Source organism: Notolabrus celidotus, chromosome 13 (assembly GCF_009762535.1).
Source record: "Notolabrus celidotus isolate fNotCel1 chromosome 13, fNotCel1.pri, whole genome shotgun sequence".
NCBI classification, from domain to species: Eukaryota; Metazoa; Chordata; class Actinopteri; order Labriformes; family Labridae; genus Notolabrus; species Notolabrus celidotus.
The window spans coordinates 16,928,303-16,947,122 of NC_048284.1; the positions used below are offsets into that span (position 1 = coordinate 16,928,303).

The 18,820-nt window shown below is 42.5% G+C and overlaps 2 protein-coding genes and 1 long non-coding RNA gene across 3 annotated transcripts in view; 2 read left to right on the forward strand and 1 right to left on the reverse strand.

The window, feature by feature from the left end:
- Positions 1 to 18,820, reverse strand: part of LOC117824157 — a 23,621-nt gene continuing 4,801 nt past the window's right edge. Inside the window, exons 3-6 of the long non-coding RNA XR_004633538.1 lie at positions 18,547 to 18,690; positions 16,804 to 16,891; positions 3,743 to 3,824; positions 1 to 343 (exon numbers count right to left, since the gene is read on the reverse strand). This is a non-coding gene — a long non-coding RNA (uncharacterized LOC117824157). The remainder of the gene's footprint in view (positions 344 to 3,742; positions 3,825 to 16,803; positions 16,892 to 18,546; positions 18,691 to 18,820) is intronic.
- prdm1c (PR domain containing 1c, with ZNF domain) lies at positions 5,684 to 15,374 on the forward strand. Its single transcript, XM_034699554.1, has 7 exons — positions 5,684 to 5,831; positions 7,181 to 7,438; positions 8,743 to 8,862; positions 9,826 to 10,078; positions 12,037 to 12,971; positions 13,574 to 13,702; positions 14,583 to 15,374. The coding sequence occupies exons 1-7, from the start codon at positions 5,805 to 5,807 to the stop codon at positions 15,132 to 15,134; spliced, it is 2,274 nt and encodes a 757-aa protein (XP_034555445.1). The 5' UTR covers positions 5,684 to 5,804; the 3' UTR covers positions 15,135 to 15,374.
- The window catches only part of xkr5a (XK related 5a), a 5,636-nt gene continuing 3,895 nt past the window's right edge, over positions 17,080 to 18,820 (forward strand). Inside the window, exons 1-2 of the mRNA XM_034699555.1 lie at positions 17,080 to 17,388; positions 18,524 to 18,707. Of these exons, the coding sequence (XP_034555446.1) occupies positions 17,256 to 17,388; positions 18,524 to 18,707 (317 nt within the window). The 5' untranslated portion in view covers positions 17,080 to 17,255. The remainder of the gene's footprint in view (positions 17,389 to 18,523; positions 18,708 to 18,820) is intronic.

Sequence of the window (18,820 nt, forward strand, 5' to 3'; positions counted from 1 at the left end):
TATACATGAAATACATTTTTAATCATTGTAGGTCCAAGAGCCACACATGCATATTCACTGTGTCATCAGTTATGAAATTATCTTCATATCTCACGGGTTACAGACATCAATCCCTGCAGGTCAGCTGAGTACAGACATCACAAGTTCTTTCCTCATCTCTGTGGGTGGTTTTGTCAAAATTTGAAAAGACATCTGTTGTGAAGTGTGGTAGCATTCCTGTTAGCCCTGAAACCACGATAATAACCCTCTGCTTGTCAACAGGAGATCATCCACTGGCTGAGAGGAGATGGTTGGTGGACTAGGTGGGTGGTGACTCTAGCGCGGTGCTGACATTTATTCACACCTGAAATGGAAAACAGGAGGGGAAAGGAGATGAATAAGAGACAAATTAAATATCTGTTTTTACTATTCAAAGCTTCTGTAATGTCAGAAAAGCATTGATGACCTCAGTCATTCTGAGAAAGCTTGGAGGAAATTAATGTACTTATGAGTGATTTCTCAACCACAAGCTGAATAGAGTGCTGGGTTATGCATGGTACAGGAAATCACTTAAAGGAACATGAAATTGACGGGTAGATTGAAGAGGCTGACAGGCTGATAACAGCACAGCATGGCAGGGGGAAAAAGTGAGGGGGACATATGAGAGTAAGGGGCTGTGACAACAAAATAGTCATGATAGAATGCTAAATCTTTCTCCTCCAGTCAGCCATAACACTTCAGAAAAGGATGAGGTGGAAGCTGCTTCAGACATTTCAGCTGTAATGGGTTATAAAATGGGCTCAGTCGCAGGCATGTCTGCCAAAGATCATTGTACTCATCCCTAGGGGAGGTGACAGAGGGGGAGTGGTCACCTTTAGTGTCGCTGCGAGAAATGACCCTAGGCTGGTACATACTCAAACATGGAAATTACAGGGCTCAGGGTACCTACCCCACTCACAGAGGCCTCAAAGTCTGTACATATACAGCTCTCTGTATTTACTGTGTGCCTTTACTGATGACCAACTTGTCCAGCCGTCTGTCTAAGGTAAAATACGAATTTTCCTTTCACTGCAAGACATTCGTATAAGCCCTGTTCACACGTGCACTAAACTCCAAAAAATGTTATGACTCTTTAAAGGTATAGGCTATAAGTGTGAACACAAACGGCCAGATTTTTCTGACCTCATCTTGACTTTTCCAATGTGTGTGAACACAGCAGAAAACCTTTAGTGGGAGTGGGTGGTGACGGTTATGTCATGCACTTTGCACACAACAATTGGGATTGTCGGGCACGTAGTTAAGCTGCTTCATATTCTTTTCAGCTCGCTAGGCATTTTTCCACACAGTCTATAATACTGTAAAGTATGTTTCTTATAGCAATGATTGTAAGGCAAAAACTTTTTTAGTGTCTGAGTCTGTTACTTTATATCTTATGTTGTAAAATTCACCTTTTCTGCCAAGAATACTCACTCTAATCCGTCCCTTGGGACTGGAATGACTTCCCCTGCCCCCCTTTAATTTTTCTAGTATTGTATTCTTCATTCTAATGTATGTGTTTATTTACTGTTGAGTGTTGCTTTCATTATTGCTATGTTGTAAGGTGACCTTGGGTGTCCAGAAAGGCGCCCATAAATAAAATTAATAATTATTATTAATAAACAATACATGGTGACTCCATGTGTATCCACTGATAGGGGTATGTGAAAAAAAGGTACTTTGAAAATTTCAGGCTTAGACGGTGCTGACATTTTCCAGAACTTTTTAGAAGTGCATGTGTGACAAGGGCTATCAATATAAATGTTCATTTACCTAGAGTATTTTTTTTTAACTGAATGAGATATCATCTGAAATAAAGGTGAGTGGAATTTTCTTTTTTTTTTTTACCATTCATGGTACTTTGGACATACCACAGTGCAAAATGTACATCAAAGAGTTCTAAGGAAGTATTTCTCGTGTAGGTAGTTCCACTGAAACCTGCTGATGCTGAGGTCTGTGATTCATTCAGAGTAACAGACCTGTCTCTATTTAAGGGAGACACAAAGGGTTTTTGGCTGGTTAGGAAACAGATTGAAATGAACACTGTTGCTGACAGAAACTGACAATTCTATCTTGTAGTTTTTAATGTCTGTTAACACTGTGAGGGGGCAGGCAAGGCAAATTACAACATGCTTCAGATGAGTATTTATAAATGTAAGAATTTGTAAGCAACATAAAAAAAGTCATGTCAGTATCGTAGAACTGGGGTAAGGTGGTACTTTATTTTAGTCAGATAACGAAAAAAGACAAACAAGTCATCCTTAAAGTCTTGGTATGACCTAAAACCATTGGCTGGGTAACCACTAAAGAACACAACATTTGTGAAAAAGAAAGTACTCCTAAATTATCTTAGAAATGAAAACTTGGAATTCAAAATACACACAAAGAGGTCAAACTAAGTTTAACAAACTCACACTTTGCTGCTACTTTTCTATAAGAGCCTTATTGTTGCTAATGCTAGGGTTTTTGAAGATTGCCGACTCACTTCACTTACAATCGAACTCTTTTCCTCTTTTGCTTCTCTTGTGCTACACTAACCACTTACCATGTGTGTTGACAGAATTTAAAAAAAATGATAGCAGTGGCAAGCCTGTTTTTGAAACACATGTAGAAACACAAATAGAGAACTAGCCTACAGCAAACTTTCCTAGCATGGTTTCAACTTTAGAGAAAAATGTGTCCATGTCCTGATTTATGAATGCTTCCCATGAAAGTTCAGAGATAGTAGAGAAAGAATATGGACTTCAGTGAAAACAGAAGCTAAGCTAACCACAAACACTCAGCTGCTAGCATAAAATCAGCTAGGGTCTTCTAAGTTGGTACAGTTACTAGTTTGGCACACCATAAATGCTTTTCTATCAATTTCTACAATGTTAATGAAAAAAAATCTTCTCATACAATGTCTCTGCTATTATCAATGAGTAAGCTGGTTCTTCTTGTTTGACTCCCACCACACTTTGAGGCTATCATTTTCACTTCTCCATACGGCCACTCATCATCCTGTCATTCAAAGAATGTCATGTCAAATATCAGGTAGACCAACTACCAACTAACCACACTGCATCCACCCACACAGCCAAACTTCTGAGTCGAATCTCAGGCGTCCCTCCGCTCGACTCATATGAGGAGTCCAAGATGTTATGTGAATTACTCTCACGATACGTATGAGTAATACATGTAGTAAAGAAAAGGTTCAGATAGAGAGGCATTACAGAGGAAGAGGAGGAGAGACAGAGGACAGCTGAATAGAAGGTGATGAATGAGATGACTGAAGGCAAAGAGAAGCAGCTAAACAGCAAGAGAGAAGTGTATTTTAAATTACATGGTGGCTCATGTCAGCACCCATAATTAGTAGCTTGGTCAGGTGTGATGAGTTGGACAGGAAGCATGAGAAGACGGACAAAACACCGCAGGAACGAAAGAGAGTCTTGAGGCAATAGGATCCACTTGACACATGGCAGTGGAACACCAACTTCCACAAAGAGGAGAAAGTGAATGAGAGCACTGCATTGCAAAAGCATGCACCTATAAATGGAAATAAGCTCACAGACACGCATACATAGCTGTTGTTTGCAGCACGTCGCGTGTCAAGCGCGTGGATGACAAGCCTGAAAATACAGACAATTCTTAAGCAGGGTTGGCAGCCAGCCAAGTCAAATGTTGCCTTTAGAAAGGAGAAAGAGAGAAGGGCAGAGTGGGGTGAAAACAAGGCTACAGGTAAACTTACAGCAGCATGACACAAGTATCAACACATTCTGGACGTTCATCCCCCGCTGACACGTACAGAGGGACAGCTGGGCACTGGTTTCCTGAAAGGGAAAACAGGACAGAATAGTTCCTGCAAAACACAACCTTCACAGTGGTACATTCACTTATCTGTCTTTAACAGCTTTTAAAGAACATTTGGGGATTTACTCTGCATTTCTAAATGTCGGATGAGAGTTGATCCAAACACCTCACTCCAGAAGAAAATGTCAGAAGTAAAAAAAAATGTTTTTTCCATATTTGTTTAATAGTTGTATGCTTTGTAGTCAATGATACAAAATTTGACTTAACACTGATATTTCTTTTATTCTATTTTTGTGCTTTTTTATGCCTTTATTGAGAGCTAGCTAACCCGTGAGCTAAACTGGTAGCAGCAGTATAGTTCTTGTTGATGGCAATTTCAAGTGAAGTCAACATCTACAATAGAATGGACAGACATTTTATCTTAAGCTTTTTGATAAAGCGCTGGTTTGGCCCAATGGTTGTATCTTGCGTCCCACTTACAGAGGCTATAGCCCACGAAGCAGAGGGCCAGAGTTCAATTCCAACCTGCGGCTCTTCACAGTATGTCATTCCCCATATGTCATTCCCCCCTATCTCTCCCAGTTTCCTCTCCTATCCACTGTCCATACCCTCTCAGTAAAGGCACGAAACCTCCCTACCCCAAAAGTACGAACAAGGTGAAACTTAAAAACTACGGGACTTTGATGTTCAAGGATTGTCAAATGTAAGACTTTGCTGCCTCCACTATCCTTAAAGGATATTGAATATGTTTGGTATCAGGCTGTATCATACAATAATACAAGATCTCTGGTATTCTGATGACAAAATAATTTATTAATAAGTATTCTACAGATGAGTCAATTATGAAAGTGACTGTCAATTGGAGCCAAAATTCTAACAAACAGCTTTTGACATCACTTCATTTTTTCAGATCGTTTTTCTTGTAGATTTACTGTTCCAAGTTTTTAGTTAATATTCAAAGCTCTTCTCAGTTAAATATAATATGAACACTTGAGTTCGTTTCTTAAAATTCTTCCCAATAATTCTACTCATTAAAGCTCAACATCAGCAGTTGTCAATGTGTCAAACACTGATACATTGACCAGAAATAGTCCAGCCTGCAGCTGGTTTTTGACTGTCATTATATTTAAGCAGCATTAGTCAAATTTATTTTCTTTCTGTATCTGAATTAAGTGGCTAAACCTCAAGAAATTTAAATAAATAGGATTCTTTCAAAGACAAAAACAAGTGTTGTAGCCCTGTACACATAAAGATTCCTGGTAACTCTAAACTGACTACATTTGAACTAAATTCACATCTTTAAAAAAAGTTTCCTAATCCTGCCTCACACAACACAAGCATGATCTCATCTGCTCCTCGATCTGCCCTTGACTTCCGAACACAACACAGGTACGCCTGAAGATGAAGTGGGTGGCTGTCAGAAAATGAAGACGTATATGTCTGATCCGGACATAGCTGTGTGACAGCCAGTGCACCCCCCACTTCACCCCCCCATGCGCCTGGAGAAAGCCTCACGCCTTGGGGCAAGAGAGTGACACACACACACACACACACACACACACACACACACACACACACACACACACACACACACACACACACACACACACACACACTTAAACACAAAAAAACACTCCCCAAGGAGGAGTCATGGGGCAAAGGGGAGGAGGGAGCAGGATGTGTGTCTGTGTCTCTCTCTCTCTCTCTCCCTCTCCCTCTCTCTCTCTCTCTCTCTCTCTCTCCCTCTCCCTCTCTCTCTCTCTCTCTCTCTCTCTCTCTCTCTCTCTCTCTCTCTCTCTCTGTCTATCTCAAACACACCTTCCCTCCTCCTCACATGCAAGAAGCTAAGAGTCAGACACTTGAGTGATCAGTCGCACAGTCACAGGTACACAGGATACTGAGGTTGAGTGAGCGACTGAACGAGAGAGAGCAAGAGACGGACAGCAGACACTGGTTGATCAGAAATACAACTTTAAAGAAGAGCCCTCACAGCCTGCCTTATGTGTGGCTCCTCTCAAGGCTTCACAGTAAGTGTGCAACATCCTTTTAACTCCATCTTATTGATATTTATGTATCATAAGGATAGTTGTAATTATCCTAAATTATATGCTCAGCTGTATTAGTTTCAATATTAATATATTTTTTGCACTACATAATCATTCTGTGATATGACAAAGTTAGATAAAGAGAGCTTTCTAAATTCAACCTGTTACATGTCGCCCGAGAGCCACAGCTGTGCGCCTTTGACTCATGTCTTGATTTCAAGAGTATATTTAATGCTGTGTCACCAAGTTCAGGGGTTTCACAGTGAGATGTCACACTTGTGACAGTCATTTCGAGTCAGCTGTGGTGACACACTTCAGAGAAAAATAGGGTGAAACAACATTTGTAAATCTCTCTTCGCGCTTTTATCTGCATTTTTGAACTTCTTCAATTAGACCACAAAGTGAGTGCTGAAAGATTCCTCCATAATAAACTGCTGTTTTTTTATAACATCCAAATTCAATTCAGGCTGTTAATATTTGTTCACACGTGACTGTGCTGGGTTTTTGAATTGTGAGCCATGCAATTTTTAAGCGAGGTGGAAGTTTCAGCTGAGGTTGTCCACAATGTCAACAAGTGTTCACCAAAATGTAACAACCTTATCTATCGCTATCCCTGCAGCAAACTGATGAGCATGTGAAAGGAAGTTCTGAGCACATCTGAGCACATCTCAGCATTGTCTTTTAATCACAGGTCTTCTTTCCTCCTCTGCTATTCACTATTTCACTGTTTCATTCCATCAGTCTAGGAATTCAGACTTTGTCAGTGGCTCTGCTGTCTGTCAACAGCCTTCATGAGGCGATGGATAGATAATGTAAAGGACAGACAGACAGAAAGAGAAAGAGATTCTTAATCTGGCTCTAAGCCTAGTCTCAGTCAGTTCAGAGGAAGTCTGGTCGATTCACTGCGAGCACTGATTTCCTTGTGAAAGTGGTCTTGCTCCGGGGATGACGTGCACAGGAACCTCCCTTATAGCCTTGGGGTTGTGATTCAGAGTCAGAGGATGTATGGGACAGTGGGGGCAACAGGGAAGGTTCCACTTTGAAGTTTGTTTGTCCGGTAGGACCTGTTAATGGGAAAGTAAGATTTTCCACAAGGGTTCTTTCTACTAAACATCCCCGACCTGCTACTGTGTCATATCTCTCACTCTGTGGTCTAATTTCAGCTCCTTTTAAAACCTGACTACCCTTTGTAATCCAGCTGTTGACTATACTGTGTTTTCCCTCATGTAACATCTGAAGAAAATAGAAAAATGTCTATAACAATAAGACATCACCCCCAATGCTCATTTTTTTAGTAATATGGAATGACAAACTTTAACATGTTTCACTAGGCCTCCTCCTCTCAGTGCACCACAGCCATGTTAACCTCAGTAAGGACGCCGCACAGCTCAGGGACCATCACAGCAGTGATGCCAGAAACTGGAGATGGGGACATGACATCATGGAGAGAGGAACACTTTGAGGAAAAGTGCACTTACATCGTGAAGGACCAGCCTCTTGAAGAGGAGTCCGAAAACAAGCGCAGGACACGAGCTGAGAGATCCTTACCCAGGAATCTGGCTCTGAAGCACTCCAACGACTCTGCGGAGGTACGCAGCAAAGTCAACCTTTCTTATTTTTTTTGTCCTTATTATTTTAAAGCAGGAATGTGATGCATGAAAATACATCTTAGTGGATTAAACATGTGCTATAGTTGTTTATGTTTTATGCAGCCGCCGACTCTTTGCGTCACTCGAACATCCTTCCATCCACTCATCCATCCTCAGGCAGGAAGCACTTGACATGTTGTTGTCTAAATTTGGCCTTTCCTCTCTGCTATGTCTGTTTAGGCAAAGCTAAGAAATGCCTGCCCTCTCAGCACATACCCTGGGGTCTCCATGATTAGTAGCCTCCTCTGATTCCCAACCCATTGTTACACCGTAAAGCAAGGCAGCGCCACGTGGACCCACCTTATGTATAACACCATAAACATCCTCTGGGATTAAGCATGTGACAGAATACACAGAGATAGGTTGAGTGGTGAATTCATGATAAAAGATTAACTCAGTGACCGGTTCATGAAAAGGAAACATGAGGTTTCCTAAAGCAAGATTAGGGTTGAGCCTCTGTAGATGCTAGATGGTAATCAGGTGAGATCAGAGGAAGTAGGTGAGGCGTCTGCAGCAAAATACCTGTACCACCACTTTGACCTTCTAATAATCTGTCTGAGGTCTGAAGAACAGGATACGTTACCGTAATCTGCAACACAAGGGCACTTCAAATGGAGCCCTCCCAAAGCCAGTTGAAGCAGAAGGTAAAACTAGCAGGCCCAACTACAGCCTAACTCTACAGCTACAAGCATGCAGTGGTTCAAGCGTCATACCCCATGCCACTCAAAGATGAAAGAGAGAATACATTACCATTGCTTTAGGGGGTTTTAAACACAGAGCTCAGGGTGCAGTTGACTGGCCAGGGTGTGCCCATGACACCTTATCCTCTCTTCCACACCCTGGAGGCTCGAGACACAGGGCTGAGTTTCACACCTGCAGCTAGCAGAACAAGGGTAGTGGTGAAATTTTAATATGGTAGAGAAACTGAAGATAACTTGGTTGATTGGCTTATGAAATATTCAGCGTGTGAAGGGAGGGACGCATTCTGTCACAGCCTTGCAAAGTTTGCAGCCGTTTCATGGGTGATTTGCCACGACAGAAAATATATAATAACCACTAAATGCTCGGTCCCTTGAAGGAGCTCTCAGGGGACAATCTTCCCGTGAAATGACCTGATCTTTCATATCAACCACCCAGAAGAAGCAGGACTGTGATGTTTTTCAGCTTTGAGTGCATCCGGCGGCTTGTTCAGGCCTCTAATTTGTGAGTCACTCAGTTGATTACATGCCCTTGTTGTCAAACAGGTGCTTGGGGTGATCAGTAAGGAGCTGATTCCAAAGGGGACACGCTTTGGCCCTCTGGTTGGGGAGAGCTACACCAATGAAACTCTGCTGAAAGATGCTAACAGGAAGTACTTCTGGAGGGTAAGTGGGTCTCTGGATCTGCTAATCTTGCATGTGTTTCAAAACTGTTCACATCCTGTACCTTCTTCCGGGGACACCGCTGTAGCTGTGGCATGGCACAAGTTAGCAGCTGTGGTCAATGTTTGACATCCTGTGAACATATAGCTCTGTTCACCAGAGCTTGTGTTCTTAAAATTTAACCAGATCAGATGTATATGGGTGCCTGCCAGTTTTCTTTGTGGCTTTCTAAGGTCACACGCTTTCTCACACACACACACACACACACACATACACACAGCTGTTTGGTTTCAGTGACGCAGCGTTTTCTTCTCTCTCTCCGCTGCTCTCGGCAGTGGTATCACTGCCAGTAAATACACCATACGCAGGTCCGCACTGCTCCAGACTTATAAACTCTCACACTGACTAAGCAAGGAAGTGGCTTTGAGCCTGAAATCGGTTATGTTACAAAGCAGCAGCATCAGGACATCTTCCATTACACTCACACGCCTGTGATGATTCTACAGTTTAGAGTCAGCAGCCTTGAAATCATGCAACCCCAACCGAGACCTGGAACAGCCATAACACAGACAACCTGTTAGCATTACAGCCATGACTCAAGCAACAACACAGCTTTGAAGAGTAAAAGGAACTTGTCCTTATGAGGAGAAAAATGGTTTAAGTGAGCTAAAATTAAACAGTTTTTTGAGAGGTCAGCAGATGCAGTGATGATTTGCTTAGAAAGGAGACAGACGAGAGAAATAGTGGGTGTGATAGTAGACCCAATACTACAAATCCAGTCATACTGAGAAGTTCTTGCCAAGTGCTGCTGGGGGTGACGTATAGTGTGGCTATGTCAGCTGAAAGAAGATACAGTATTTACCATAAAGACATAGGAAAACCTCTGACATCATTGTTTCTGATCTAGAGTACATCATGAATTCATTTCAAATAAATTGTCTCACCACTTGTTTTCTGGTTCTCTAGGTCTTCTCTGAGGGGCACTTACACCACATCATGGATGGTTTGAACGAAGAGCGGAGCAACTGGATGCGTTACGTAAACCCAGCCTGTACTGTAGAGGAGCAGAACCTGGTTGCCTGCCAGAATGGTTTGGAAATCTTCTTCTACACTATCAAACCTCTTCAGCCGGGTCAGGAGCTTCTGGTGTGGTACTGCCCTGAATTTGCCCAACGCTGTAACTATCCTCCACTGGGGCAGCTGGCCATCGACAATATTGGTGAGTCTGTGAGCAGTGGAATTAATTTGAAGTGTGTTCTGAATAACTTATTGGTAAATGGTAAATAGACTTGTTCTCGTATATTGCGCTTTTTTAGTCTTTCTGACCACTGAAAGCGCTTTTACACTACTCGTCACATTCACACATTCATACCCATTCACTCACTGATGGTAGAGGCTGCTATGTAGTGAGGGACCATCAGTGTAGCTAATCTCATTCGTACACATTCACACACCTCTGAACAACAGAGGGAGCAATTCGGGGTTCAGTGTCTTGCTCAAGGACACTTCGGCATGTGACTGCCAGAGCTGGGATCAAACCGCCAAGCTCCGGATTGATAGACGACCGACTCTACCCACTGAGCCACAGCCGCCCCCATTGCATCAGGAATTATTCTTAAGCTTGTTTCACAAACCTTTGCTCCCAAAATGTACCAAAGTTGTTTGTTCACACATGTCCTTCACAGTCTGAAATCTCCTGCTCTCAGGGATTTTTCCCAAAGATTTCCTGCCACATTCTCACACTGGCTCATCCTGACTTCTTGCCAGACTTTCACCCTGAAGCTTGCAGGAAAAAGTCAGTGAAAAATGTGGCTGTTTGCACTTGCACGTGCAGCCCATCCCAAAACCTTGGGGACATTTTCAGGAGCTTTGTGCATGTGTGAATACAGCTTAAGAGACACATCTGTGGTGTACTGTCACTGCCGACTAAAGCTCCCAATCAAAGCGCTGACCGACTGACACACTCTTTGTGTGGGTTTTTAAGAAGTTTCTCAGTCACACCCACAGCCCTTTTGTTTGAGTGGGACACAAAAGAGAGGAATAGAGCCCTGGAAGCAAAGAGGGTCTGTCTCCAGGTATAGCCATAGTACCTGAGTAAGACGAGCCCATTCTCAGGACTTCCGTCAATCTTTCAGTTTCTCTTTTTTTTTTAACATCTACAAGGAAACACAGCTGGCAGCTCTCTGCCATACAAAGCATCTGACTTTCATTCACAAACACAAAGAGCGCACAGGCTAGCAGAAAGACCACATGCGCACACCACAACGCTCATTTACACACACGCTCCTACACAAGCTCACACACAAGTCTTGTGTGTTGTCAAGAGGCTGCCTGAGGTGCTGACAGCATTCTGGCACGATTCCCCTTATTTATTTGGCTCTTAAGGAGGAAGAGAGGTAGGAAGCGCTCCAGTGACTACTTGAACTTCCTGACGAGGCGACCCGCTGACAGATTGATATCTCACTGAGTGTCGGCTGTTTGTTTGCTGAGAGCTGGCCTCGCAGAGGAGGGGGAGGGTAACACAGGGCAGCTCTCACAGAAGATAAGGGTGACTCTGTTTGTGTAGGTTGATGTTGTGTCCATAAGTAGGTGAAATGAACATGCACACTTCGTTTTTTAGTCTTCCTTTGTTTGTCAGCTCCTGTCATTTGTCTATTCTGGAGCAAGTCCGTTCAGTTGCATCCACCTCGTGACTTCCTGGGTGTTAAGATTCCAAGATAGAGTACAGATTTTAATTTAGATTTTACAAATGTGACCTGTGTAGAGAAAAAAATGAATTTGTGGGTCAGTTGATGTGCTGCAATGGGCATATCTTCTACTCTTTAATGACAACTATTGGGATCAGTCGAGTGATTGTAATCTGTGATCATTCAACTTTTTTACAATGTGTATCCTGTCCCACTTGTGATGGAAACACAGTCTTGGGGATGATGTTCTGACAGCCACAAATATGAAAACACACCAGGTCAAAACGCCCACATGCTTATCAGCTGATCTTTAGCATATAGAAACAGGTTGGACTGATAGTAGATGAGGAACTTGTGTGCATGATCTGACACTCACGTGTGCGTCACCGAACTAAAGGATGACAATGCCCCGCCTGCATTACTGTAAGTCTAAAAAGTGTTTTCACCTTTGTCTCTGCTGACGTTTCTCTGTTTTTTGTTTCTTTCACAGACCAGACTCCAGCTCAGGAAAAGACATTGGGTAAACGAGGACACAGCGTCTCTGAAATCCTCAAAGACGAACCCTCCAAACCTCTGAATCTCTTCCCCTTGTGTCCTCGTGTCGTCTACGCAATCCAGCCTCACTCAGAATCTATCCTTGGCCATGGATATGTCACTCTACCGTCTCTGCAATCATGTAGTCCTCCAGCTGCCAAAAGGCCAGCTCTAAGTAGTCCTGTCCCCTCCGGTTTGCACTTCAACTTTCAGCACAGTCAGGGATCAGTTCCTGTCAAACCGTACCAAGAGCCCTCTGTTCCTGCTCTGAGGCATTCTCCCTACCTACCGCCGCACTACTCACTTGGCCTTCTACCTCACTCATACCCTCTTCACAGTGAGCGACTGAAACCTCACTTGATGTCGTCTGCTCTTCTGCCTTTTAACGAGTATGCCCACTTCCTCCATCCTCTGGCCAGCAGATACAAAGATTTGACACTTGCACTATCCAACACCAAACAAGACCTAATTTTTCCGCCAACCAGGGATCACAAAGACAACAAAGACCTCATATCTGAAAGAAAAAGCTACCTCAGGGTCCCCTCAGATGACCACAGAGAATTCAAACAGGCAGACTTTGCTATATCCGCCATATCGAGTGCCTCATCCATGGTCACCTTGCAGAGTCAAAGAGCACTGCCCTCTCTTGCACCTGGGGGACGTTCACCACCAGTGGGCATGGCTGCTGTTTTTTCAGACCACCTCCCTTCCAAGCCCACCCCTGCCACTCAGAGCAATACAGAGCACGCAGTGGACCTCAGGAAGACCAAACCAGGTGGGCAGATAATTGGCTACAAGACCCTGTCTTACCCCCTCACCAGGCAGAATGGAAAGATCCGGTATGAGTGCAACATCTGTGGAAAGGTCTTCGGACAGCTGTCAAATCTCAAGGTTAGTTCCTCCTCATCATATTTATACAGTTACTGTAAACTGTCTTTCTCAACACTGAGAGGGGTTTGAGAATAATGAAATTCATTATTTCACATACAGAGACAATACCTGGGCAGGACGCCAAGACATAATGTCAACCATTTTTAAAATGTTCTTATCTGAATAGAATCGCCAACCACAACCAATGATTTTGACGATTCCTTGTTGCGTCTCATAACTTGCAGCAACTTTCACATGGCCTGCTGCAGATGATAAGAGAGAAAGAGAGGGAGAAGTCATAGAGTACATACCCCAGAGGCTATAGTCCTCGTGGCAGAGGTTGCCGGTTCGACTGATCAGTTGACCATATCCTGCATGTCTTCCCCCACACTCTACTCCCCACATTTCCTGCCTCTCTTCAGCTGTCCTATCAAATAAAAAAAATAAAAAATAAAATAAAAATAAATAAAAAAGGAGGTGGGGCAGGACATGATGTTTAATGCACAGGTTTGCCTCATTCTGTGGGAAACAATGACGTTGACCAGCCACCCTGTTTTTTTTTTTTTTTTTAAGTTTTACAAAGTAATTCAATTGATATACTCATCTCTGACTCACAATTTCAGGTTCATCTACGAGTGCACAGCGGAGAGCGCCCCTTCCGTTGTCAGACATGCAGTAAGAACTTTACACAGCTGGCTCACCTGCAGAAACACTACCTGGTTCACACAGGAGAGAAGCCTCATGAGTGCAAGGTATGACCCACGATTCAAAACTATGTTTAATTAATTCCCAAAAAGCTTTATACCATTTTCACAACTGTCAAGTTTGATTCGCTTAGCAGGAGAAACAGATGGCTGAGCTCATTCCAAATGTAGCAGAATACTATAAAGAGCACTTCACAAGCTAACTTATTAGCAAAACATATCTTGTTTGCTTCCATCCATGCCAGAACTGAAATATGAAGCAACACTTCCACATTTAGTTTTAGTTTTTGAGTTGCAAAATAACCACCATTCCACAAAAAGATGTTTTACATTACAACAAATGATGTAGTGCTATTGTTTTAACCCTCCTGTTATGTTGCGGGTCAAATCGACCCATTTTAAAGTTCAAAAATCTAAAAAAATGTGTTAAACGTATTATTTTGCTATGAAACTTCTGCTTGGCGTAATACCGTAAACAAAATATACAATGAAAATAGCTCATTTCACACATTTGTAATATGTCCCACATCTGCACTACATTAAAAAAATTCTATGTCATGTAAAACTATTGTATTTATATTTAAGGCTTTTCAATGTACATTAAAAAAAGTTTTAACATGAATTTTCATTAAAAAAACGAGTGAGTTAACCTCATTGAACCATGATCTGTGAGAATTAAAGAATACAATTGAACTAAATATTGATTTCAATGGTTAGTAATGGAGTTAATAATGAGATTTAAAAAAATGTTTTTTAGGGTTTGGCCACTTTTGGATCATTAAATATGCCCCGGGTCAAGTTGACCCAGGACCATTATTTCTGTTCCAGAGAAACAAACATAACAGGAGGGTTAATAACCCAAAGTCATCCCCAAAGTTGATATGTACAGGTTTCTAAACATATTGTTCTTGTTTCTGTTTTGCTGCAGGTGTGCCATAAGCGATTCAGTAGCACTAGTAACTTGAAGACTCACCAGAGGCTACACTCTGGTGAAAGGCCTTATCAATGCAAACTCTGCCCAGCCCGCTTTACACAGTTTGTCCACCTCAAGCTCCACAAACGCCTCCACACTGGAGAACGACCTCACAGATGTCCCTGCTGCCCCTGCGCCTATCTCCACCGCTGCAGCCTCCAGGTGCACCTGCAAGGCTTTTGCCCTCTTTCCCCCTTGGCCTCCCAGAGGCACTCACCAGAGGAGCTACACAGAGTCAACTGTGAGATCGAGAGGTTTGACATAAGCGAAACAGCAGAGCAACTGGAGGCCATGGCTGCTGAAGCTGAGTTGGACAAAGGGAATATTATTGAATTAATAAAGACAATGGAGACTCATGCATCCAGCAACGGGAAGGGCGCTACAGAGGAGGTAGAGCTGAGCATGTACAAGTCAGCAAAGGCTGTACAGCTGCTGAATCACCAAAGCTCTCTACCTCTGCATGCAACTAACATCAAGCTGGAGTCAGGCTGCATATCAGAGCCCTAAGACAGCCTCTAATCCAAGCATATAATCCTTACAGGTCAACTCAGCAGCTGTCTCTTACTGCCCTATTTGAAGACCCTAATCTTAATCATGGATTGACTGGCCGATACTCTAGAGACTTAAGCGTGTGAAGAATCAAGACTTTACCAGCATGGCCTGGGAATAGTAACTTGAGTGGTTAACTGTACACATTTTTGTTAACTTATTATTTTGCTAATATTAAACTAAACCTATTAAGAGAGAGAGGCTGGTGATTTTCTTTTTTTTTTTTTTTTTTTTGTATCTCTGAAACATCTTTATAAACTAAACATGCAGAAACAGAGTTGTCTTTCATTTGTGGTTTAACTGTTTTATGTGTGTTTCCTATTCATATTAACAGCTACTGCAAAGGCTAAGTGAACAAAGTGTTCAAGCAATAACAGAGGAAACCTCAGGTGCCTACTTCTCGTTGTTTAGTGTGCTGATGAGAGGGCCGATGATGTGGATAAACATCCTGTTATGAGTTTTGGGATAGTCACCATCAGAAAGTGCAAAACCTTTAACGCACAGCAGAATTATCTTAACCCACACCCTCATTAGTCATCTTTCTTTTTTCAATAGCTTTCATATTCTAGTCTCAGAATGAATCCAGTGTCAGGGGTTACTCTGCAGTTTATTTTGATATTTAAAAGCTTTTTGGAGTAGCATCTCTATAAATAAAACACATGCTAGCTGTAATAAAACAGAGATTTTACTGACCCTAGAGCAGGGGTGTCAAACATGTGGCCAGTGGGCCAAAACCGGCCCGCCAGAGGTTCCAATCTGGCCCGCGGAACGACTTTGTAAAGTGAACAAATTACAGAGAAGACATTAACAGCAATTTTCCAACGAAAGTAACTACTATTTCAGATTTGTCCTCTGGGGGTCGCATAAAGAGTGCTGACTGAGCGCACCTGAACAGCACTTTTTTTCTGGGACTTGTTTTCTCAAAGTGAGAAAATAGATTACCTGCTGTTTGCATAATCCGGTTTAGATTCATAAAGACTTTCTACAGCACTATAAGATGATCCACTAACTGCTAACACTAGCACTACACCCCTGCATACAACACTGTCCAGCAAGCAAACTGTTCCTGCTGGAGCTGAGGGGTCCAAAATAGTCAACTTTACCTTCTTCATTATTATAATCTATGTTCTTTTGCAGTAAACATTAGACTCTGTGTCAGGTGAATGTGTGTTTGGTGTGTTCGCAGCAGGTTTCAGGGCTTAAAGAGTAAAATATTCAGCCCACTATGAGACTCATCCTGGCAAAAAATACAACAGCTGTTTTTGTAAAAATATAGTTCAATAAATGTGAACATTTTCAGAATGTACTTTTACTTTTTTGCACTAAAACAAAGGTAAACATTTGGAGTTTCATTATTTATAGGTTATTATGTTATGATTTTACTGGTCCGGCCCACTTCAGATCAACTTGGGCTGTATGTGGCCCCTGAACTGAAATGAGTTTGACGCCCCTGCACTAGAGAATGAATAAAAGCTGCCCAGATACTGTAAAAATTGTTCAATGTTACACAGTCTTGCCAAAGGCCATGCTGAAGCTTCAGTGTTTCTCGCATTACAACTTAAAAGGGGTGTCAAATGACCTATTGTTCAAGGTGGCCATCAAATTATGAGACTGTTCACAAACTTACTGAACACTGCACCTCTTCCGGACTGATGACACGCCCCTGATCTGGTCACACCGTGCTCACAGCTGCTCTGTGGTCCACTTCAGCCTCTCTAAACGGAAAGCAATGGGACAACAGGGATCAATAAAAGATATATTTTAATATGTTGCTGAATAATTCAAACACATATCGATAACTATCAGCTCTATCATTAATACATAAGTACTATATAATTTCAATAATGGTATTAATGAGCTGAAGAGGTGTTCACGTGGAAGAGACAGCCCAAGGTGGCGGGAAGGTGAGCTGTGTACAGTAACCGATGGTAAACCGATGCCCCTTTAACACGCAGTGACGTCATGTATTTTTGACGTGGGGCAGGCAGGCAGCGGGAGAAGAAGGGAGCGGATGCACCCGGGGTAAACGATGCCCAGGATAGTGTCACGGGTTTATTCGCTCTCCCACCTCTCAGTATCATGATAAACGCTGCTGGGGCGGTCGTCCGCAGGATGCCCTCGGCGGCCCGACGGAGCGGATGCTGGATAGCCTGGTGCCAGGCGGCGCTACTCGGCGTGTCGGCGCTGGTGATCGTGGCTGAGCGGAGCGCTCGTAAGTGGGAATAGAAATGAGCTTAACCCGGGGCTGCTATGTTTTTCTGTTGTGTGGGCTGGGGGGTGGCATTTGAAAACAGGGCGGAGGAATGTTGTTTTTGAGGGGGTATTATTTCCGAGGCTGTAATGAATGAAAATGCTGTTGCTCAGCCATGATGCCTCGTGCAGGAGCTTACCCAGCAGCAGGTTAGAAACAGTTCAAATGGTGATGCTATAATGCTGAATAGACAATCCATAGTAGTTTTACTTTATATGCAAAGCAATTAGCATGTTAGCCCAGGTAGGTTTGTCAGGCTGGGGCCCCAGGACCTCAAAGGGTCATTCGACAGGGTCACATGATCAAATACACTAATTAACCCCTGTAGAGAAGGGCTGTCTTTGAAACTTGTAAACATAACACACTCTTTTAAATTTTTTCCTGCACCCACCTATTCTAAAAACATGCTTTAAATAGAGGTTTATTATCAACATCATCAATACTAATGACATTATTATAAAGCCTCATGCAGTACTGAATGCACATCTGGAATCTATATTAAACTAAGTGTGCAGCTCGCTCAGGTGTGATGATTGCCTGACTAAGCAGATCAATAGGGCAAGGGCAGGACACCAGAGGGATGAGGTGGCTGCACAAGTACAAAGTGTGACTTTGCCTTCAATAGGTATACCATTCCCATAAGACCAAAATACTGTGCTGTCTGCGCCATAGACTATATTTGAGTCAGTCTGAATAAAAAAAATGGGACATAATTAAAAAAAGATAAATTCAGTAAGAAGATACACTTTCTGGTCCTGATAAGTCATTAGGTTTAGTATGTAATAACTACAAGCTTTGTGAAAGACTGATTTAAGACAGAATTGTATCATCTCATAAACTGAAAGACAATTCACAAGAGGTGGTTTGCTCTGCTCTTTAATTTCTCAAGGACTCTGCAGCTCCCTACAAATTACAAATATGGCAGGCTTGTTACTTATAAAAACTGCACCATAATATGATTCATCAGACTGCACTTCATGATATGTATGTTTAACTAAAACAACAACATTTGCTAAGACGAATGAATACTTACAGCACCTTGCATATGTTTCTCCATTTCTATTTGTTTGTGTGTGTGTCTGTATGCATGTGCTAGTGATCTACTGTATAGGATTTTACCTTTGGAATGAAGAGACGCAGTGGGCGGGCCTCACTCTGGGCCTCTTCCTACCGGGTACAGCAGTTCAGCTGCTTAGTGTGAAATGGTACTATGATGATGGTGATGACAGGCGATGCTACCTCTCTGTCATACACATACTGCACCTGGGCATATTCAAAAGGTAAGATTACTGCGACTCATGATCTCATTTTGCAAAAACATTGCATAATTTGTTAATGTGGAAGAATACAGAATATTCTATTGTCATCATAGTGTCATTGAAACCCTCATGAG